The following is a 16072-nucleotide window of genomic DNA, read 5'->3' as shown; positions in this document are numbered from 1 at the left end:
CAACCGCCCAGTCAGGAGGTGCAACCGCCTGATCCCGGAATTCCGGGATTTGATCGTTTTGAGCTCCAAATTTGAACTGGGTTGGGGCCTATAAATACCCCACCCATTCAGCACAGAAAGAGCAAGAGACCTACACCGAAATCTTGATCTTCTCTGTGATTCTTGAGCTCAAAATTGTTGAAAAGCCTTTAAGTTCTCCTTCTTCTGTTCTTCAAAGTCTTGAGTTGTAAAGAGAGGAGAGAAAGGTTCTGTAAGGGTTGTCTCCTGATCCCGTCAAAAGGAGTGAAACTGTAAAAGGGCAGTTGGCCTTCGCCTATTGAAGGAAGGCCTCTAGTTGACGTCGGTGACCTCGTCGGTGGAGGAAGCCAAAAGTGGAGTAGGTCAAGACTGACCGAACCACTCTAAATCTCTGGTTTGCTTTTACTTTGAGCACTTTATCATTACTGCAAACCTCCTACATAGCTACTGCCCTCTGCGCTTTTACGAACAAGTCTCTAAGTTCTTATCTTTCTGAATCTGCATTCAGACGTAAATCGGTGTTTTCGTACAAACTTTACATTGCAGTTTACGTTTACGTTCTTATTCCATTTATAACTGCAAACTGTCTTCTGCGCTTTTACGAACAAGTCTCTAAGTTCTGATCTTTCCGAATCTGCATTCAGACGTAAATCGGTGTTTTCGTACAAACTTTACATTGCAGTTTACGTTTACGTTCTGATTCCATTTATAACTGCAAACTGTCTTCTGTGCTTTTACGAACGAGTTTCTAAGTTCAGATCTTTCCAAAACTGCGTTTAGACGTATAACTGCGTTTAGACGTAAAACTGTGTTTAGACGTAAACTGCGCAAACTGTGTTTAGACGTAGAACTGCGTTTGGACGCAAGCTGCGTTTAGACGTAAAACTGCGTTTAGACGTAAACTATGCAACCTGCGTTTAGACGTAAAATTACGTTTAGACGTAAAACTGCATTTAGACGTAAACTGCGCAAACAATGTTTAGACGCAAACTGCGTTTAAACGTAAACTGAGTTTAGACGTAAACTGAGTTTAGACGCAAATTGCGTTCAGACGCAAACTGCGTGCAGACGTAAACTGCGCTTAATCTTAAGTTATCTTAGAATCGACTTTTACATCGAAATCGTTTTTTATCGAACGAGCGCAGCTTTCGTTTTTAATCGCTGAAAGATTTCCGCTGCACTAATTCACCCCCCCCTCTTAGTGCTCTCGATCCTAACAAAATTAAGATATTTTAAAATATTATTTTATTTCGATACGGACATGACTAGTATGAGATGATTTTGTTTCTCTACCAAAGAGAGGTAGGTCGATCCTCTTCGGGGATTAACGGATTATCAAACATGACAGTTGAATGGTTTCTCTATCCGTTGTTGGGAGGAATGTGTCCCTAATTTCACGAGTGACGAACACCACTTTATTCGTTGTTAGAAGTGCAATATGAGTCTGTCTTCATCCATTTTTTTGAGAACATAACTTATCCCGTAAGATAAAGCTTCTTTATCTGCATTAGGGGTGAGCTCCTTTGAGTATTTGATATATACTAGTAAGATAATTGACTTTTAGATGTATATTTATTTTATAGTTGACTTATTGAGGTTCTTACTTAGTGTTGCTAAATAAAGCCTATGGCTACTTATTGATTTTCAAAACAATCTCCCGATAGCATAGACTTGATTCTAATAGAGAATATGCTTTTCTCTAATATTAGGTAGAATTAGTTGGATTTTATTTTTGAGTTAATATTAGTATGTTTACTATTTTGAACTTTTATTTTAATAAATAAATAAATTATAATAAATATTTATAATTTATGTGTATTAATAAAGTTATGATTATTTATTTATTTATTAAAGAGTGGAAAGATGTAATAATTTTATGAAGAAAAAAAATTCAATATGGGCTCAACGAAGTTGATAGGCTAATCAACCCATTAGGCTCGAATCATGACAAATGGTATCATAGTTGACCTAGTATTGAAGTTTAGTGAATGACTCGAGACAAAAATGAGGATGAAGTCAGAGGACTCATGAGTCACCAGTGGACTATGACTCACATGTATCATATTAGGATTCGATTTAGACTGTATTGGATCTTATTGAGGATGTCAAACCCTTAAACGAGAGAGATTGTGACACTTGTATTAGTCTTACATTATAATTGAATAAAACTAAGATGAACTTATAAGGTATGATGGATGAATTATTATTAATTTTAAATTAAATATTTTGACTAATGATTTGGGCTAAATGAAGTTGTGATAGGATGCAATCGATGAGATATTTGAGGATGATCTCATCGAGTATATTGGCCATATCATCAGGAATTGTATTGCTTACGTCTATCAATATAGATTATTTTCAAGGAATGAGGTGAGGATGGGGGATAAGAGATGAGAGATGAGATGTGTATAGGAACGGAGTGGGGAGTGCTATGTGCTAATAAAGAAAACCTTTCGTTTGTTCCTGCCTCTATTTCCATTTATTATCTTTATCCCCGCTCCTTATTTAACTTAGAAGTGTTAATTAAGCGACAAACATTAAAAAAAAATTTCTCTCTATGTGAATCAAATAAGATATAATTTAATGAATTTGATTAGTGATAAAGTACTAAGCAAACGATGAGACAATATTTAAATAAAAAAATGTTTCGATATGAAAAGAAAAAAATCATGAGCAATTAGATAAATATTTTATTATAAAATAATAAAATTATAAAGTTTATACTCTCTAAACTAATAAGAGGATATCAAATATCATATGAAATCTATGCATACAGATGAATTTTCATACTCCTAGCATAGGGAGTGAGAGTCATTCCTGCTTAGTCCCATCTTGACCTTGACAAACAATATCCTAAAAGTTGATCTTCAATACTCAAAGGGGTTGTTAGGTCGAGAACATCCCTCCAAGGCTGACTAATTGTATAAACAGCTTAGCGAGGCTTAGGTGGCACTTCGGGACTAATCCATAACCCGTTTACGATGAACAAACAATGCCTCGGATCGTGCCAGTCGGATCCATTTTCTGATCTTCTCACGTCACCCACCCCATGTGCCCCTCGGCGGAGCTTGTATTTTCGGGACCGAACCGAATCGAACCAATGTGGACTCCCCGTCGACGGCATCAACAACAGAGGCCTTTGAACAGGAGGAAACAACCACCAGCAAGGGGATGCTTTGAATGAAAGGCAAGAATCCGACGCGATCGAGAACGTAGTCCAAGAGATCCACAAGCACGGTCTCGCCGGCGCCGCCGGCAAGCCCAAGTAGCATGATGGTGATGACGGGGGATGTTGCTTTTCTTTGTACCTTCGTCGCCTCCCGGCGAAGGTACTCCTTCTCAAGACAATGGTTCTGCGAGGCCGACATGATGAAGTGGATGCGGGCCAGCCTCTCGCGCCGGGGCTGGATTCTGGGCTCCCCGAACTCGCTCGAAGTCGAGCTGTGCGAGTGCAATGTGGTTGCCCTGCTGAACGATCTGTTCGAGGGCAGCTCCGACGCGGCGCTGGATTTCTACTTCTTTAGGCTGTCGCAGAGGTACAGCGGTTTGAAGCACGGCGTCCGCGCGGTTTCCACGATGGTGCACATAGCGGTTTCGGGGAATATGAACCACATCGCAGTGAATCTCCTTCGGAGTGTTCTTAGGGATGTTGATGAGCACAGCGCTGGAGAATGGCATCAGCTCTTGTTTGATGCGTTGCGTGAAACTAGCAATAGTAGGAGAGTTTTGGAAACTGTATATAGCATGCTCGTTAAGTGTTATGTAGATAAAGGAATGATCAAGATGGCTATTAGTTTGGTGGATGATATGAGGAACCTTGGCATGTACCCGACCATCCGTGTGTAGAGTTCTCTCATCGAGTTGCTGCTGGAATCCAAGCAGTTCAAATTGGCATGGAAGGTATTTGTGGAAATGCCGATTATAAGTTTATTTATCCGGGAGTTTGGTGCTCATGGTGACTTCGACTGTGCTTATACATTGCTCTTCGAGATTCAGAACTATGGTGGTCAAGCCGATGTTGTTGTGCATACAACAATGATAAATGCCTTGTGCAAATGGGGACTCCTCAAAGAGGCAACTGCTCCACTATATAAAATGTTGCAGTTGGGCATCTCTCATGATGATGTTTGGGGCTCTTCAGTTGTTGATGGTTATTGCAAAGTTGGTAGGTTGGTGATGCCGTACATCTTTTGAACTCTCTAAGTAGCATTCCTGATGTTTTTGTGTATAATAGCTTGATACTAAAGTTATGTAAAAATGGCAATATGGTAGAAGTTTATGAGCTGTTCAAAGAGATGTTTGAGGTGGGGTTAGATCCTGACTCATTCAATCACACAGCTATTATCGTTGGTTACTGTAGAGCATGTGAGATAGATCAGGCTTTGAAGACATTTGCACTAATGATGAAAAGAGGGGTTAAGCCTACTGTTTTTACATATACAGTGTTGATAGAAAGCTGTTGTGACAGAAATGATCTTTGTGGTGCATGGTACACTCTTTTTTTATGCAAATGGAGGGTGTACAACCTGATGTTGTCACCTATAATACATTGATCAATGGTTACAGGAAGAAGGGCCACATGCATAGGGCATATGAGTTGAAGGATGTCAGAAAAGGATGGTGTATCCGCAGATGTCGTGACATATAGCATTCTCATGCATGGACTTATTAGGAGAGGCTACGTCAAGGAATCAAGAGAAGTCTTCAATGAACTTGTTAGAAGGGGGTTTTCTCCTGAAAGAATCACATTTACCAATGCAATTGAGAGTTATTCTCAAGTTGAAAATTTGGAAGAAGCATTTCTCATATGGTGTACCATGAGCAATAATGGAATAACACCTGATGTTGTCACTTGTTGTGCTCTCCTTAATTGTTTCTGCAAAAGGCAGCACATGCAAGATGCAAGTGTTTTATTTCACAAGACGTTGTGCTCTCCTTAATTGTTTCTGCAAAAGGAAACGCATGCAAGATGCAAGCGTTTTATTTCACAAGATGTTGTATGCTGGATAGGAGCCTGACCTAATGTGGATTCCGTAAAGAAGGGAACATTAGTGAAGCCTGCCGTTTTCTGTTCATGATGAAAGAAAATGATAATTTTCCTAATAATCTTACATATGAGGCTCTTGTTTGCTGCTTTGAGAAAATAGGAGTGAAAAATGCAGTTGAAAATGCTGCCATGAAGATGTATGAAATTTTCTTTGAAAATAGAATGATGGATTCTTAATGAATTTTTAGATGTGCTTTAATGCCATTGAATTGATTGGTGGAGCTTCAAAATAATTGTGTCACTTGCCATCTTCAAACTAATATGAGGGTGCAATTTCTTATGGGAGCTTTGGTGGACAAGTCTGCCAGTAAGGTTGTCAGTCAAAAAAGAAAAAGTAAGGTTTCTCCTACTTTCTTTTATTCTGTTCTACTGGACCGGAGATGTAAACATCACATTCATTCTGCATTCTCTTTGCTGCACAACATCAGGAATTCTGTTTTTTTAATGTTCTCAGAGTTTAATTTATGCAATTAGATGTGATGTTTTACCTGATTTTTCTAACTGATCTGGAATTTTTCATCTTCCTGTTTTATGTTTACTTGATCTAACATACGGCCAATTTCTTGAACATAGTTGGCAGGAGTATAAAGTGACCGATTGTTGTTAAGAACCATTCAGTTAATTCTGCCTGGTCCACTGACTTCTTTTTTGCAGTCTTCTCTCGGTGCAATAAACAATCTTTGAGAACTACCCGTGCATGCTACCCACTGGTCGCTCTTTCAAAACGATTCTAAGCAGCACCTATCATGACCAACTGTAAGATATTCCAATTAGAACTTTTTCCCTTTTACATTGGTACACGTCTTGATGCCTATGCACGATTGAATGTTACACAAAAACATGGAGTTAACTTGATACATTGCAATGTTGTGAATGTGGTTGGATCTGAACAAAGGTGGAGTTTGTGCTTGAGAAAAATGATAACAACCCTAGTTGTTTTCTAAGCTAGTATGCGGTATAGACTAATGTGCTCTGTCCTCTATAGGAACACTATTTTGTTCTCTTTTAATTTCTGCCTTTGTGATACAATCTGTTGCATACTATTATGATGTTTGTCAAAATCTCTGGTGTTACACAAGCTTTTATTATGATGAGAATTAAATCTTGATGTATCTAATAATCATTTAGAGCAACTAAAATTTCAATAGGATAATGCAACCACAATGTGTTGCTGTTGCTACAAGTTAAAGATGCATCCTGGAAGCAGTAATGTATGTCTCGAATATATCTTTACCATGTTATTTTTTTATTCTAATTCTTGCACTAACTTGGGTGGAAATTATGACAATACTGCTATGAATAGTGTCTGTAGTGATAGATGCTGAATTTGGAAATTCTTAGGTAACGAGGGGTTAAGAAGGTTAATGGCATTTTTTATCATGGCAATAAGTACACATAAGATCATTACTAGCTCGGAGAAAGGAAAACTAGATTTAATGATAATTTCTGGAGTCCTTTATCATTAGTTAACTGGACTCAAGCAGGCAAAGGTTTTAATGCACTCAGTATTTCTGAAATCACTTGATGCTTATTGGTAATGCTGAAAAACTGGAGATTTTTCATCTCCTTTGGTTGTCCCTGATAATATGACTGTTTGGAGGACATTCAACTGGTATCCTATCCAAGATTGTGAAATTTTGAGTGATCAAATTTTTGTGACTACAATCTCTCCATCAATATCTCTCTATTTTTGGTACAAGTTTCCTAGAAAATTTTGGATGGCGACAGATATGTCACCACAACTACACGATCAGCCATGTGAGAGTGATCGCTAGCGGCGCGCAAGTAGCAAATGACCGCAAGACCCATGCGCGTGGGCGTGATGGGACACAACGATGGCTACAAGGGCTATTGAGGTTTTAGGGTTTCTTTTTTATTAAATGTTTTCACACCTAAAAAATTAGATAATTCTAATATGTATCTTAAGAAAAATAATAATTTTATCTTTTAGAAATTAATTTTTTTACTTATATCCTCAATTATAAAAATGACTAATCGATTTATTTTAATCAAATATTTTGATTGAATTTGATTATGACTGTATTTTACCTGCTTGATTGAATTTAGATTCGATCAATCAAGTTTTTATTGATTTCAATAAAGTCAATTTTTGACTGAGTTAATTAGGTTAATATTTAGCCTAATTCTAGGTCTGCCTAATTAAATAGGATTGACTAGTCTAAGGGTTTCATATAGAATTTTTTTAAAAATAAATTATTAATTGTTTTTATTTTTCTCATATGACATATTGATAAAATTTTACATATGATAATTAAAAATTTATTTAATATTCTTGGATATCTGTTTGGTTACTCATATACATATATTCGAAATTATAAAATAATATTTATTTTCATATAAAGATATGATTTATGTTTTATCATTATTATAGTTATTATATGAGTTTTTATTTTTATTGATTAATATTCTATAATTATTATGATTATTTTTTTTATTATTGAACTATTTCAACATACATCATATTTAAAAATAATAATATTATTATTTATAATTTATACCCTTAAATTTTATTTGATTGATAGCTACCAAAGTGGTCTAAATTGATAGACATATGAGATATAAAATATAATAATTATTTTATTATTTATAAAATATTTTTAATTATATTTTATATTATTGTATTGATCTTATAGCCATCAAAGTGGCCTAAATCGATAACTTATAAAATAACATTAAAGCATCACTCTTAAATAAAATTAAAAAAATAATATTCATATGACACACATAATTATGATATTTAAATAATTTTAAAAAATAATCTATTTTGAATAGTTATGTAATGAGATAGGATGATATTATTTTGGATATTTTTATAGTTTAGAGTTATATATCCAAAAATAACAATATTATTCCATAAGGATGATATCAGTTCTCCATAAATAATTTTATATGAACACTAGATATATTAATATTTCACTGAGATAATATTAATAGTTTAATATTTATTAAAAAAATTAAAATATTAATATTATTTTATTTTATTATAGTGATACTTCCTTCATTGTATTTTTATAAATATCCCTATATTTTTATTAAATTATTAGAAATAACTTGAGCATATACAATTTACGTTGAGTATATTAAACTTTGATCAAACTAGTTGAAAGGATCACAAACATAACTACCAAAAAAATCTATGGAATAAATAATTAAAATAAATGATAAAAAAGCTATAGAAGACTTAATTTTATGATAATTACTAATAATATTTAGATTTTATTATAGTCTACAATTAGCACATTAAATATTTAAAGATCAATTTAAATATATTGATAAGTCATTGACTGATATATTAATAAAAGAACTTATTAAAATTTAATATAATAATATTTGAGGAATTCAAGATTATATTATCAATATGACTAACAAAACTGTAAAGTCAAGAACATTGAACATGAATATTGTTGAGTCTTTTCTCATATAATTTATTTTTATTTTTATTTCTTTTTAGTTTGGCTCATTTAAAATTCGTCACAACACAAATAAAGGATAAGTGGAATTTAGATTAGTTGACTAATATATACGTTAAGAAGAATTAAGACTAAAGTAGAAAAGGCTTGTAATATTTTGAATACTACTCAAGGAGTAGGTAATGATAAAAGAAAGTTAAAACGTAAATCATCTCCGGTTTATAAATGCTATGTAAACTCACAATGGGAAAATTTTTATAATAAAGTATTTGTGGTAAGAAAGGTTATGTGAAAAAGGACTATAAGATTTTGGTTTGAAAAGAAAAGGTATAAGTTTGACCTTTGCATGTTTCGAATCAAACATTATAAAAGATATTTTTTAAAATTTGGTGGATTGATTTTGACGCTTCAACTTATGTTCCCAATAATAAATATTTATCTTAATATGAGATTCAAAAGAGTAAAATATTCATCATTATAAGAATTCATCTTAAAGTGGAAGCGATAGTACTGGATATGCTTAGAGATGATTTGTATGATAGATCTTGAGGATGCATGTTATGTTACTACAAATTTATGTTCTTTATCTAGAATTGTTAAAAATATTATTTCTCTTTTGGTGATGGTAAACTCATCATTATGCAATTTTTTTTTTAATTATGTATGATAGTTTGCATGGAATTAATATGAATTTGAGTTTATAATGATCTTGTAATAAAATATTAGAATGAAACGTAGTTTTATGAAATCGTTAAGATTATATATGTTTGCATCTATGGGTTATTCCATATTTCATATTTATATATTTGCATCTATGGGTTACTCCACATTTCATATTTTAGCAGAGAGAAATATTTTATCACTTTTATTTATAACCTGTTAAGATATGATTATCTAATGTCTTAAGCTACTAACATCTTTAGGTGTACAAAAATGAAATCAAAAGATGATTAAATAAAAAAGTTAAAATTATCAGATCTGATAAGAGTGATAAATTTTACGATAGTTATGAGAAATTTGATCATAATTCTGGTTGGATATATGTTCTCGTTATGTTTTACTAGATGTATCATAACAGAATGAGATTACTAAAAAGTAAAATCATACTCATGCTAAGAACATAATGGGTTATTCTTATATATCTGGATCAATATCAGAATAAGCTCTAAGGACGATTATATATATCTTGAATAAAGTTTTTAGTAAGTCAATTCTATCATTTTTTAATTATAAATTTATAGGAAACCCAATTAAAAATATTTATATATTTAGGATTGTAGTCTTCAATTCACATGAAAAGAAATTATATTCAATTATTATTTATGTATTTACCTTCATGTACGAGGATCGTTAAATCTAGTAATACAATATTCCTAGAAAATTTTTATGACTACAATCTCTCCATCAATATATCTCCTATAAAAACTAAGTATGGTATATTTTAAGAAATAATTTTTTGGCAATTACACTTAAATGTTTTACTCATTATTGGTTAAGAATATGTTAGGAATCAAAATTGATTTAGTTATAATTATAAATCTTAGTATATATATTTTTCAATTTGGTTTAAATTAGACAAAAGTATAGATACGAATAAATATATAATATGATTATTAGTTATTTCTATTATGTAAAAAAATGAGATTATGTCTAGAGAAGTAGGATATCTCTTCTATAAAATCCCAATCGAATATCTTCAAGTCATCAAAAAGCAAGATTGATCGAAGGAAGAAAAGAAAAATGTCGACCGCCAAGAAAGAGGAGACGAAAGGTAGTAATCCTTATTATTTCTTATTGATACATTCTCGTAAATATCTTTTTCGATATATTCCTTCACACATTTTATGCATACCATAATCTATATTGAAAATCAACTTGTTTAAATTAATTTATCATACAATCTATTGAATGTAGAGGTGAAATTTTATGATCTAGTCTTGTTGGTCAAAGGCTAAAGACTGATAGTTCGGCTAATTAACTATAATTTTGGATCAACTCATTCCAATATGATAATTCTTCATTATTATAAATATCTCCTTGAACGCATGCACAGAAGTACTTTGAAACTAATTGGAGTGATCGTTGAGCTGGTTTTGGGCTAATGCAAACAGCATATTCAGCTAGTTCTTGCTTAATCCAAAACACCTCTCCCGTAAATGTATAGATTCAATTTCCTTCACTATAAATAAATAATTCTATTCTAGTTGTAAAATTAGATTGTATTATTATTTTTTACCTACTTTTTATTTACGTATCTATTTAATAGGAAACTAGTCAAAATCATTAAAGATTCATGGAAAACAAAAAGATTCATAATGTTAATCTAGCTATGATAGTTAGATTGATGATAAAGGTTTAGGGTATTGGCTTGTGACTCTGAAATGATTGAAGGTGCTAATTAGCCTCATTGGTAATAAAGATTTTGATAGTTCATCGTTCTGAACTTTGAGTCCTGTCTTTACCTCTTATCTTAAAAAACAAAAGACTTTGGAATGACTATATTTTTTTATTTATTCTCATCTGTGGTTAATTTGATGTAGGAGATGATGATGAGACTAGAAGCGAAGCCGGGGAAGAGCCAATTCTCTGTATCAACAACTGTGGTTTCTTTGGAAGTGTGGCAACCGGAAATATGTGCTCCAAGTGCTACAATGAGTTCTCGACGAACAACAATGTTTTGGCACCATCGGTTTGTGCTTCGAGCTCAAGCGAGCCTGTAGAAGCGAAGGCAAAGGAGGGGCCAAACAGGTGCAGCACTTGCAAGAAACGGGTTGGTTTGACTGGTTTCACTTGTCGGTGTGGGAACCTCTTCTGCTCTGTGCATCGTTATTCGGATAAGCATGATTGCTCATTTGATTACCGGAGTGCGGCACAGAATGCAATCGCCAAAGCGAACCCTGTTGTTAAGCCTAAAAAGCTTGATAAGATATAGAGAATTGGAGTAAGCAAATGCTACGGCCATTGGTCTATTGTTGGTAGATGTTGTTACTATTAGTCACCGTATATGAAACCTCTGATAAGATACATCGCTTTAATGCATGACACTCTATATATTATTTTTTATTATGCCTCGTTGCAAGGTTATGATTGCCTTATGTATTGATAAAATGCAACCTAAATGGAAGAGATTAAAAAAAAAACTGTTTGAAATTAGAAGACCAGAATTTATATAAGATATGCATCTTATAATTGCAAGATGTTTTGTATCGCCTTTGATTTATGTAATGCTCTGATTGGTTCTGCGTCATAAGTGAATGGTTCTATGTGTATTATTATTAATTTTAATTTAAAAATTTTGATCAATGATTTAGATCAAATAAAATTGATGATGAAATTGATGCTTTTTTAATTGGATAGAAAAAGTTATATATATATATATATATATATATATATATATATGTGTGTTAGATTTTTTAGAATTATGCTCGGATGGTTGTTTCTTAAGGTACCTTTGGTCCATATTTTGAAGACCTCTCGATAAATTATCAAAATCTTTACCGATTAAGATAGTTAACACTTTTAATCATTTGACTAACAAAGATAGTTTATTCGTTCAATTATTTACGTAAAAAAAACATAATTAAGATGATAAGATCTGATTCACTTTTTTTCTTATATTGATACTTTTTTCATTAAATAGGATAAAATATTTAAAATATACATTAATTATTTGTTATAATTAATTTTATTATTATTATTATTATTATTATTATTATTATTATATATATATATATATATATATATATATATATATATATATATATATATATATATATATATATATATATATATATATATTGTGAGGGATTGCTAGAGGAAAATATTAATTTTTTGTAACCAACTCACGTGTCAATGATTTTGTTTGTTATCTCTTACACTGACTCGTGTAAATAACGATTCTTATTGTTGCATTGCTTATGGATGTGGTAACACTTTTTGGATGGATGGAAGAAGCTATCAATTTTTTATTTTCATTCAATTAGAGGTGTTGAAAAAATAACCCAATCTTATTATACACTTTAAGAGTTTTTATCTTCTCTACCTTTTTTATTTATAATTTTTTTCTTTTTCAATATGTTAATATTAAAACATCTTCGGAATTCTTTTCGGTCTACCAATTGTATCTTAGGATGACTTTCCCAAGTATATTTGTATGAATACCAAAAATACATCTTAGGATAATGATTTATATCTCTGGATTTTTTCTAACTAATCTTTGTTTTAATCGTAATCACATATTTACTTGGTTATATAAATATTTTTTATTTATTTTATTCTAAAATGTAGTTAATCCCTAAATGGAATCATTCTATCGTTATACATTTTTCTTTGAAAAAAAATATTATCAAATATTATTTTATTTTATCATTTAGATAATTAATGCATATCCAATTATCATAATGAATCATGCATCATTTATTATAGTGAATCATGCTTAGTGAATGATATAGGGGAGTCATGACAACCCTTTGCTCCTTTTATATGGAGCATAATCGAGATTTTATGATTATATATTAGATCAGCTAGTTTAATTAGTAAAGAGCTTGATAGTTTATTATAGGGTCCTAGAATGATTAATAATCAGCTAGTTTATGATTATATATATAGTAATATAGAAATATATCTAATTATGTTAATCGGGCAAGAAATGCTTCCCTATCCCTATCCTCATCTCATCCTTTATCTTCCATCCCCACCCTATTTCCCATTTAGACAGGGTGAGAGCATAGACGAGGAATCTCCACTAAGGGCAGGAACCCATGAATTTTTTATATTCTCTTACTTAATTCATTTAATTTTTTAAAAAATAAAACTACTATAATGCTTAATTAATAATATAATAAATTATACTAAAAAGTAAATATATTTAAATACAAATAGAATCAAAATTGCCGTGGGAGAGGCAAGAGGAAGATAAAGGAAGATCAAGAACAACTATGATGAAAGGGGAATATGGGAAAAGGAAAGAGGGACAAGAGAGTGTGATGGGAAAAGGAGGAGAAACAAAATAATAGTAAGGAATCATTATTATCATTCATTATTTGTCATTTGTAGTTATTTGGAGACGAAGTTAAACAACCATGATGATAGTGCCTAGGGATTGAGTATGCAAAGCATGTGGGCCACGAGATGATATTTTTAATTAAACTATATGGTTTATAATTGAATCACAATCAATTGGTTTGCCTAACCTAATTTTAATAACGAAAGTTTAGCCCATCTAGCGTTTAGGTCTAACATCTCAACCCATATATTAATAGTCGAGTACAAGATAGAAAGTATCCTATTCGTCCTCATCCTATATTTGTGCAAGTAATATAAAATGTCTCCATCCCTAACTAATTAGGGCAAATCCTTATAGATATCCATACATATAAGTATAATTGACATCCCCACGTATTTCAATAATGGATATATGCTTGAAGAATAAATAACATGATATGATCGGTAAAATAACATTAATATTAATATTACATTTGTATCATTCTACTATAAAATCAATTTTATTCTAAATAATTGGCTAAACTAAATTAAATTAAATTTTCAAGTAATGACCTAAAATTCATTATAAAATATATTAAAAAATAACTCATTAAAATAATCATTGGACCTTAGGCTATGCCGAGGGATGATACATATCAAACCATGCTCAAGCCAACCCATATTCATGTACAAAATGTTACTACTTACGATTTAAGTAATTGGGAAAAATCCTAATGTTATTTCATTTAGAATTTAGGTATCATTTACATGTTAAGTTTAAAAATTATATATATATATATATATATATATATATATATATATATTAGGTAGGGTATATTTTAAGAAATACATTTTTGGCAATTATAGTCACACAAAATATGAATATGGGTTAAATATAGAATATGATTATTTATTATCCTATCATGTCTCGTTGGTAGTAGGATCTTTTATAAAATCCCCTTTGACTCCTTTCAATCACCGAGAAACATAATTGACTATAGGAGGGGCAAAAAAAAAAAAAAGGGGGCTATAGGAAGGGAAGACATGATGAAAGGTATTGATCCTTATCATTTCTTATTGATATTTTTGATATATCGGTTATAAACTTAGTTAGTTTTATATTTATTTATAATAAGCTTATAAAGTAATTTATATTGTATATCAAATATTTACTAAAATATTTTACTCGTGAGATTTCTAGTTAAACGTTTTATTTGACGCGACTTCTCTTTTGTAGGTCCTTAAGAAATCATAAGAAATTTTTTGGAGATTTGACTCTTTGTAAATGGACACATAAGGATGTTGTATAACTTCGGTAAAACCAACAAAGTTCATATATATCATATTTGATATATTCTTTTATGTGTATTTTACATAGTATATTCTATATAAAAATTAACATATTTAAATTAATTTATTATATGATTGAATATTTGAAGTAGTTACTTTTTGCATAGTGGTGAAATTTTATGTGGCAAAGGCCAGAGACAAATAATTACCTTAGTGTTAATAGAAAAAAATATTGGTTTTTATAAATCGTAAGTGATGGGGATTTAATAAAAAAATTTAAGCGGTGAGGATAAGATTTAATCTTTAGTCATTCGAAAGTATTAATAAGACTTAAGCCTTAGTATTAACGAAAGAAATCTTTTTTTTCTTTTGCAAACGATAAGTGATAAGAAATAGGTTTGAAAAATCTTAACTAGCTAAGATGGCTTAAGATCCTAAAAAAAAAAATTCTATATTCAATCAATCGGTAGTCAATTAGATTTCATGCTGATGAGGCTTGATGATTCATTTTATTTTAGGACAAACATTTGTACGATTCTTATGGCATGTTGACAGTCGAGAACTTACCTTCGACAAGTATAGCAGCATTAGCTGAACAACATTTGTACTATTCTTATGACATGTTGATCTGTCATCTTACTTATATATATATATATATATATATATATATATATATATATATATATATATATATATATATATATATATATATATATATATATATATATATATATATATATATATATATATATATATATATATATATATATATATATATATAATTTGTCATTAATACTTATCTGACATAAAATGATTAACTCATCCTATTAGGCGAATAAATGCCTCCCTTAATTCATTGTACTATCCGTAATAACATAAAATGATTAATTCATATTACTTAATGATTCTTCCTTATTATGAATACCTCCATTAGTATTCATGGAAATAAGTAAACTGACTGTTGCTCAAGGCTCGAGCTCTGGAGAAGCAAAGGCAAAGGAGGAGCCAAACAGGTGCAGCTCTTGCAAGAAACGGGTTGGTTTGACTGGTTTCACTTGTCGATGCGGGAATCTTTTCTGCGCCGCGCACCGCTACTCGGACAAGCACGCTTGCTCGTTCGATTACCTGAGGGCGAACCAGGACGCAATCGCCAAAGCAAACCCTGTTGTTAAGGCTAAAAAGCTTGATGAGATCTAGAGATGTGGAGTAAAGCAAACGTTGAAATCATTAGTCAGTAAGATGCGTCTTGATTGTTCAGAGCTTGGTTTGGTGATTGTTAATACACCCTGATAAGATCCATTGT

At 31.4% G+C, this 16072-nt stretch overlaps 1 protein-coding gene and 1 pseudogene across 1 annotated transcript; both read left to right on the top strand.

Moving 5' to 3' along the window:
* The first annotated feature begins 3034 nt into the window (after positions 1-3034).
* LOC103975070 (pentatricopeptide repeat-containing protein At2g19280-like) lies at positions 3035-5816 on the top strand (annotated as a pseudogene).
* A 5210-nt stretch (positions 5817-11026) lies between these two features.
* On the top strand, positions 11027-15966 carry LOC135636430 (zinc finger A20 and AN1 domain-containing stress-associated protein 8-like; the record flags this gene model as incomplete). The annotated part of the gene is made up of 2 exons (XM_065148117.1): positions 11027-11426; positions 15740-15966. Coding segments are annotated over 2 exons (627 nt in total), but the record flags the coding sequence as incomplete, so codon positions are not given.
* Positions 15967-16072: the final 106 nt, after the last annotated feature.

Source organism: Musa acuminata, chromosome BXJ3-4 (genome assembly GCF_036884655.1).
Source record: "Musa acuminata AAA Group cultivar baxijiao chromosome BXJ3-4, Cavendish_Baxijiao_AAA, whole genome shotgun sequence".
NCBI classification, from domain to species: domain Eukaryota; kingdom Viridiplantae; phylum Streptophyta; class Magnoliopsida; order Zingiberales; family Musaceae; genus Musa; species Musa acuminata.
Note: the sequence above shows the minus strand (reverse complement) of the source record. Positions and strands in the feature narration are given on the sequence as shown.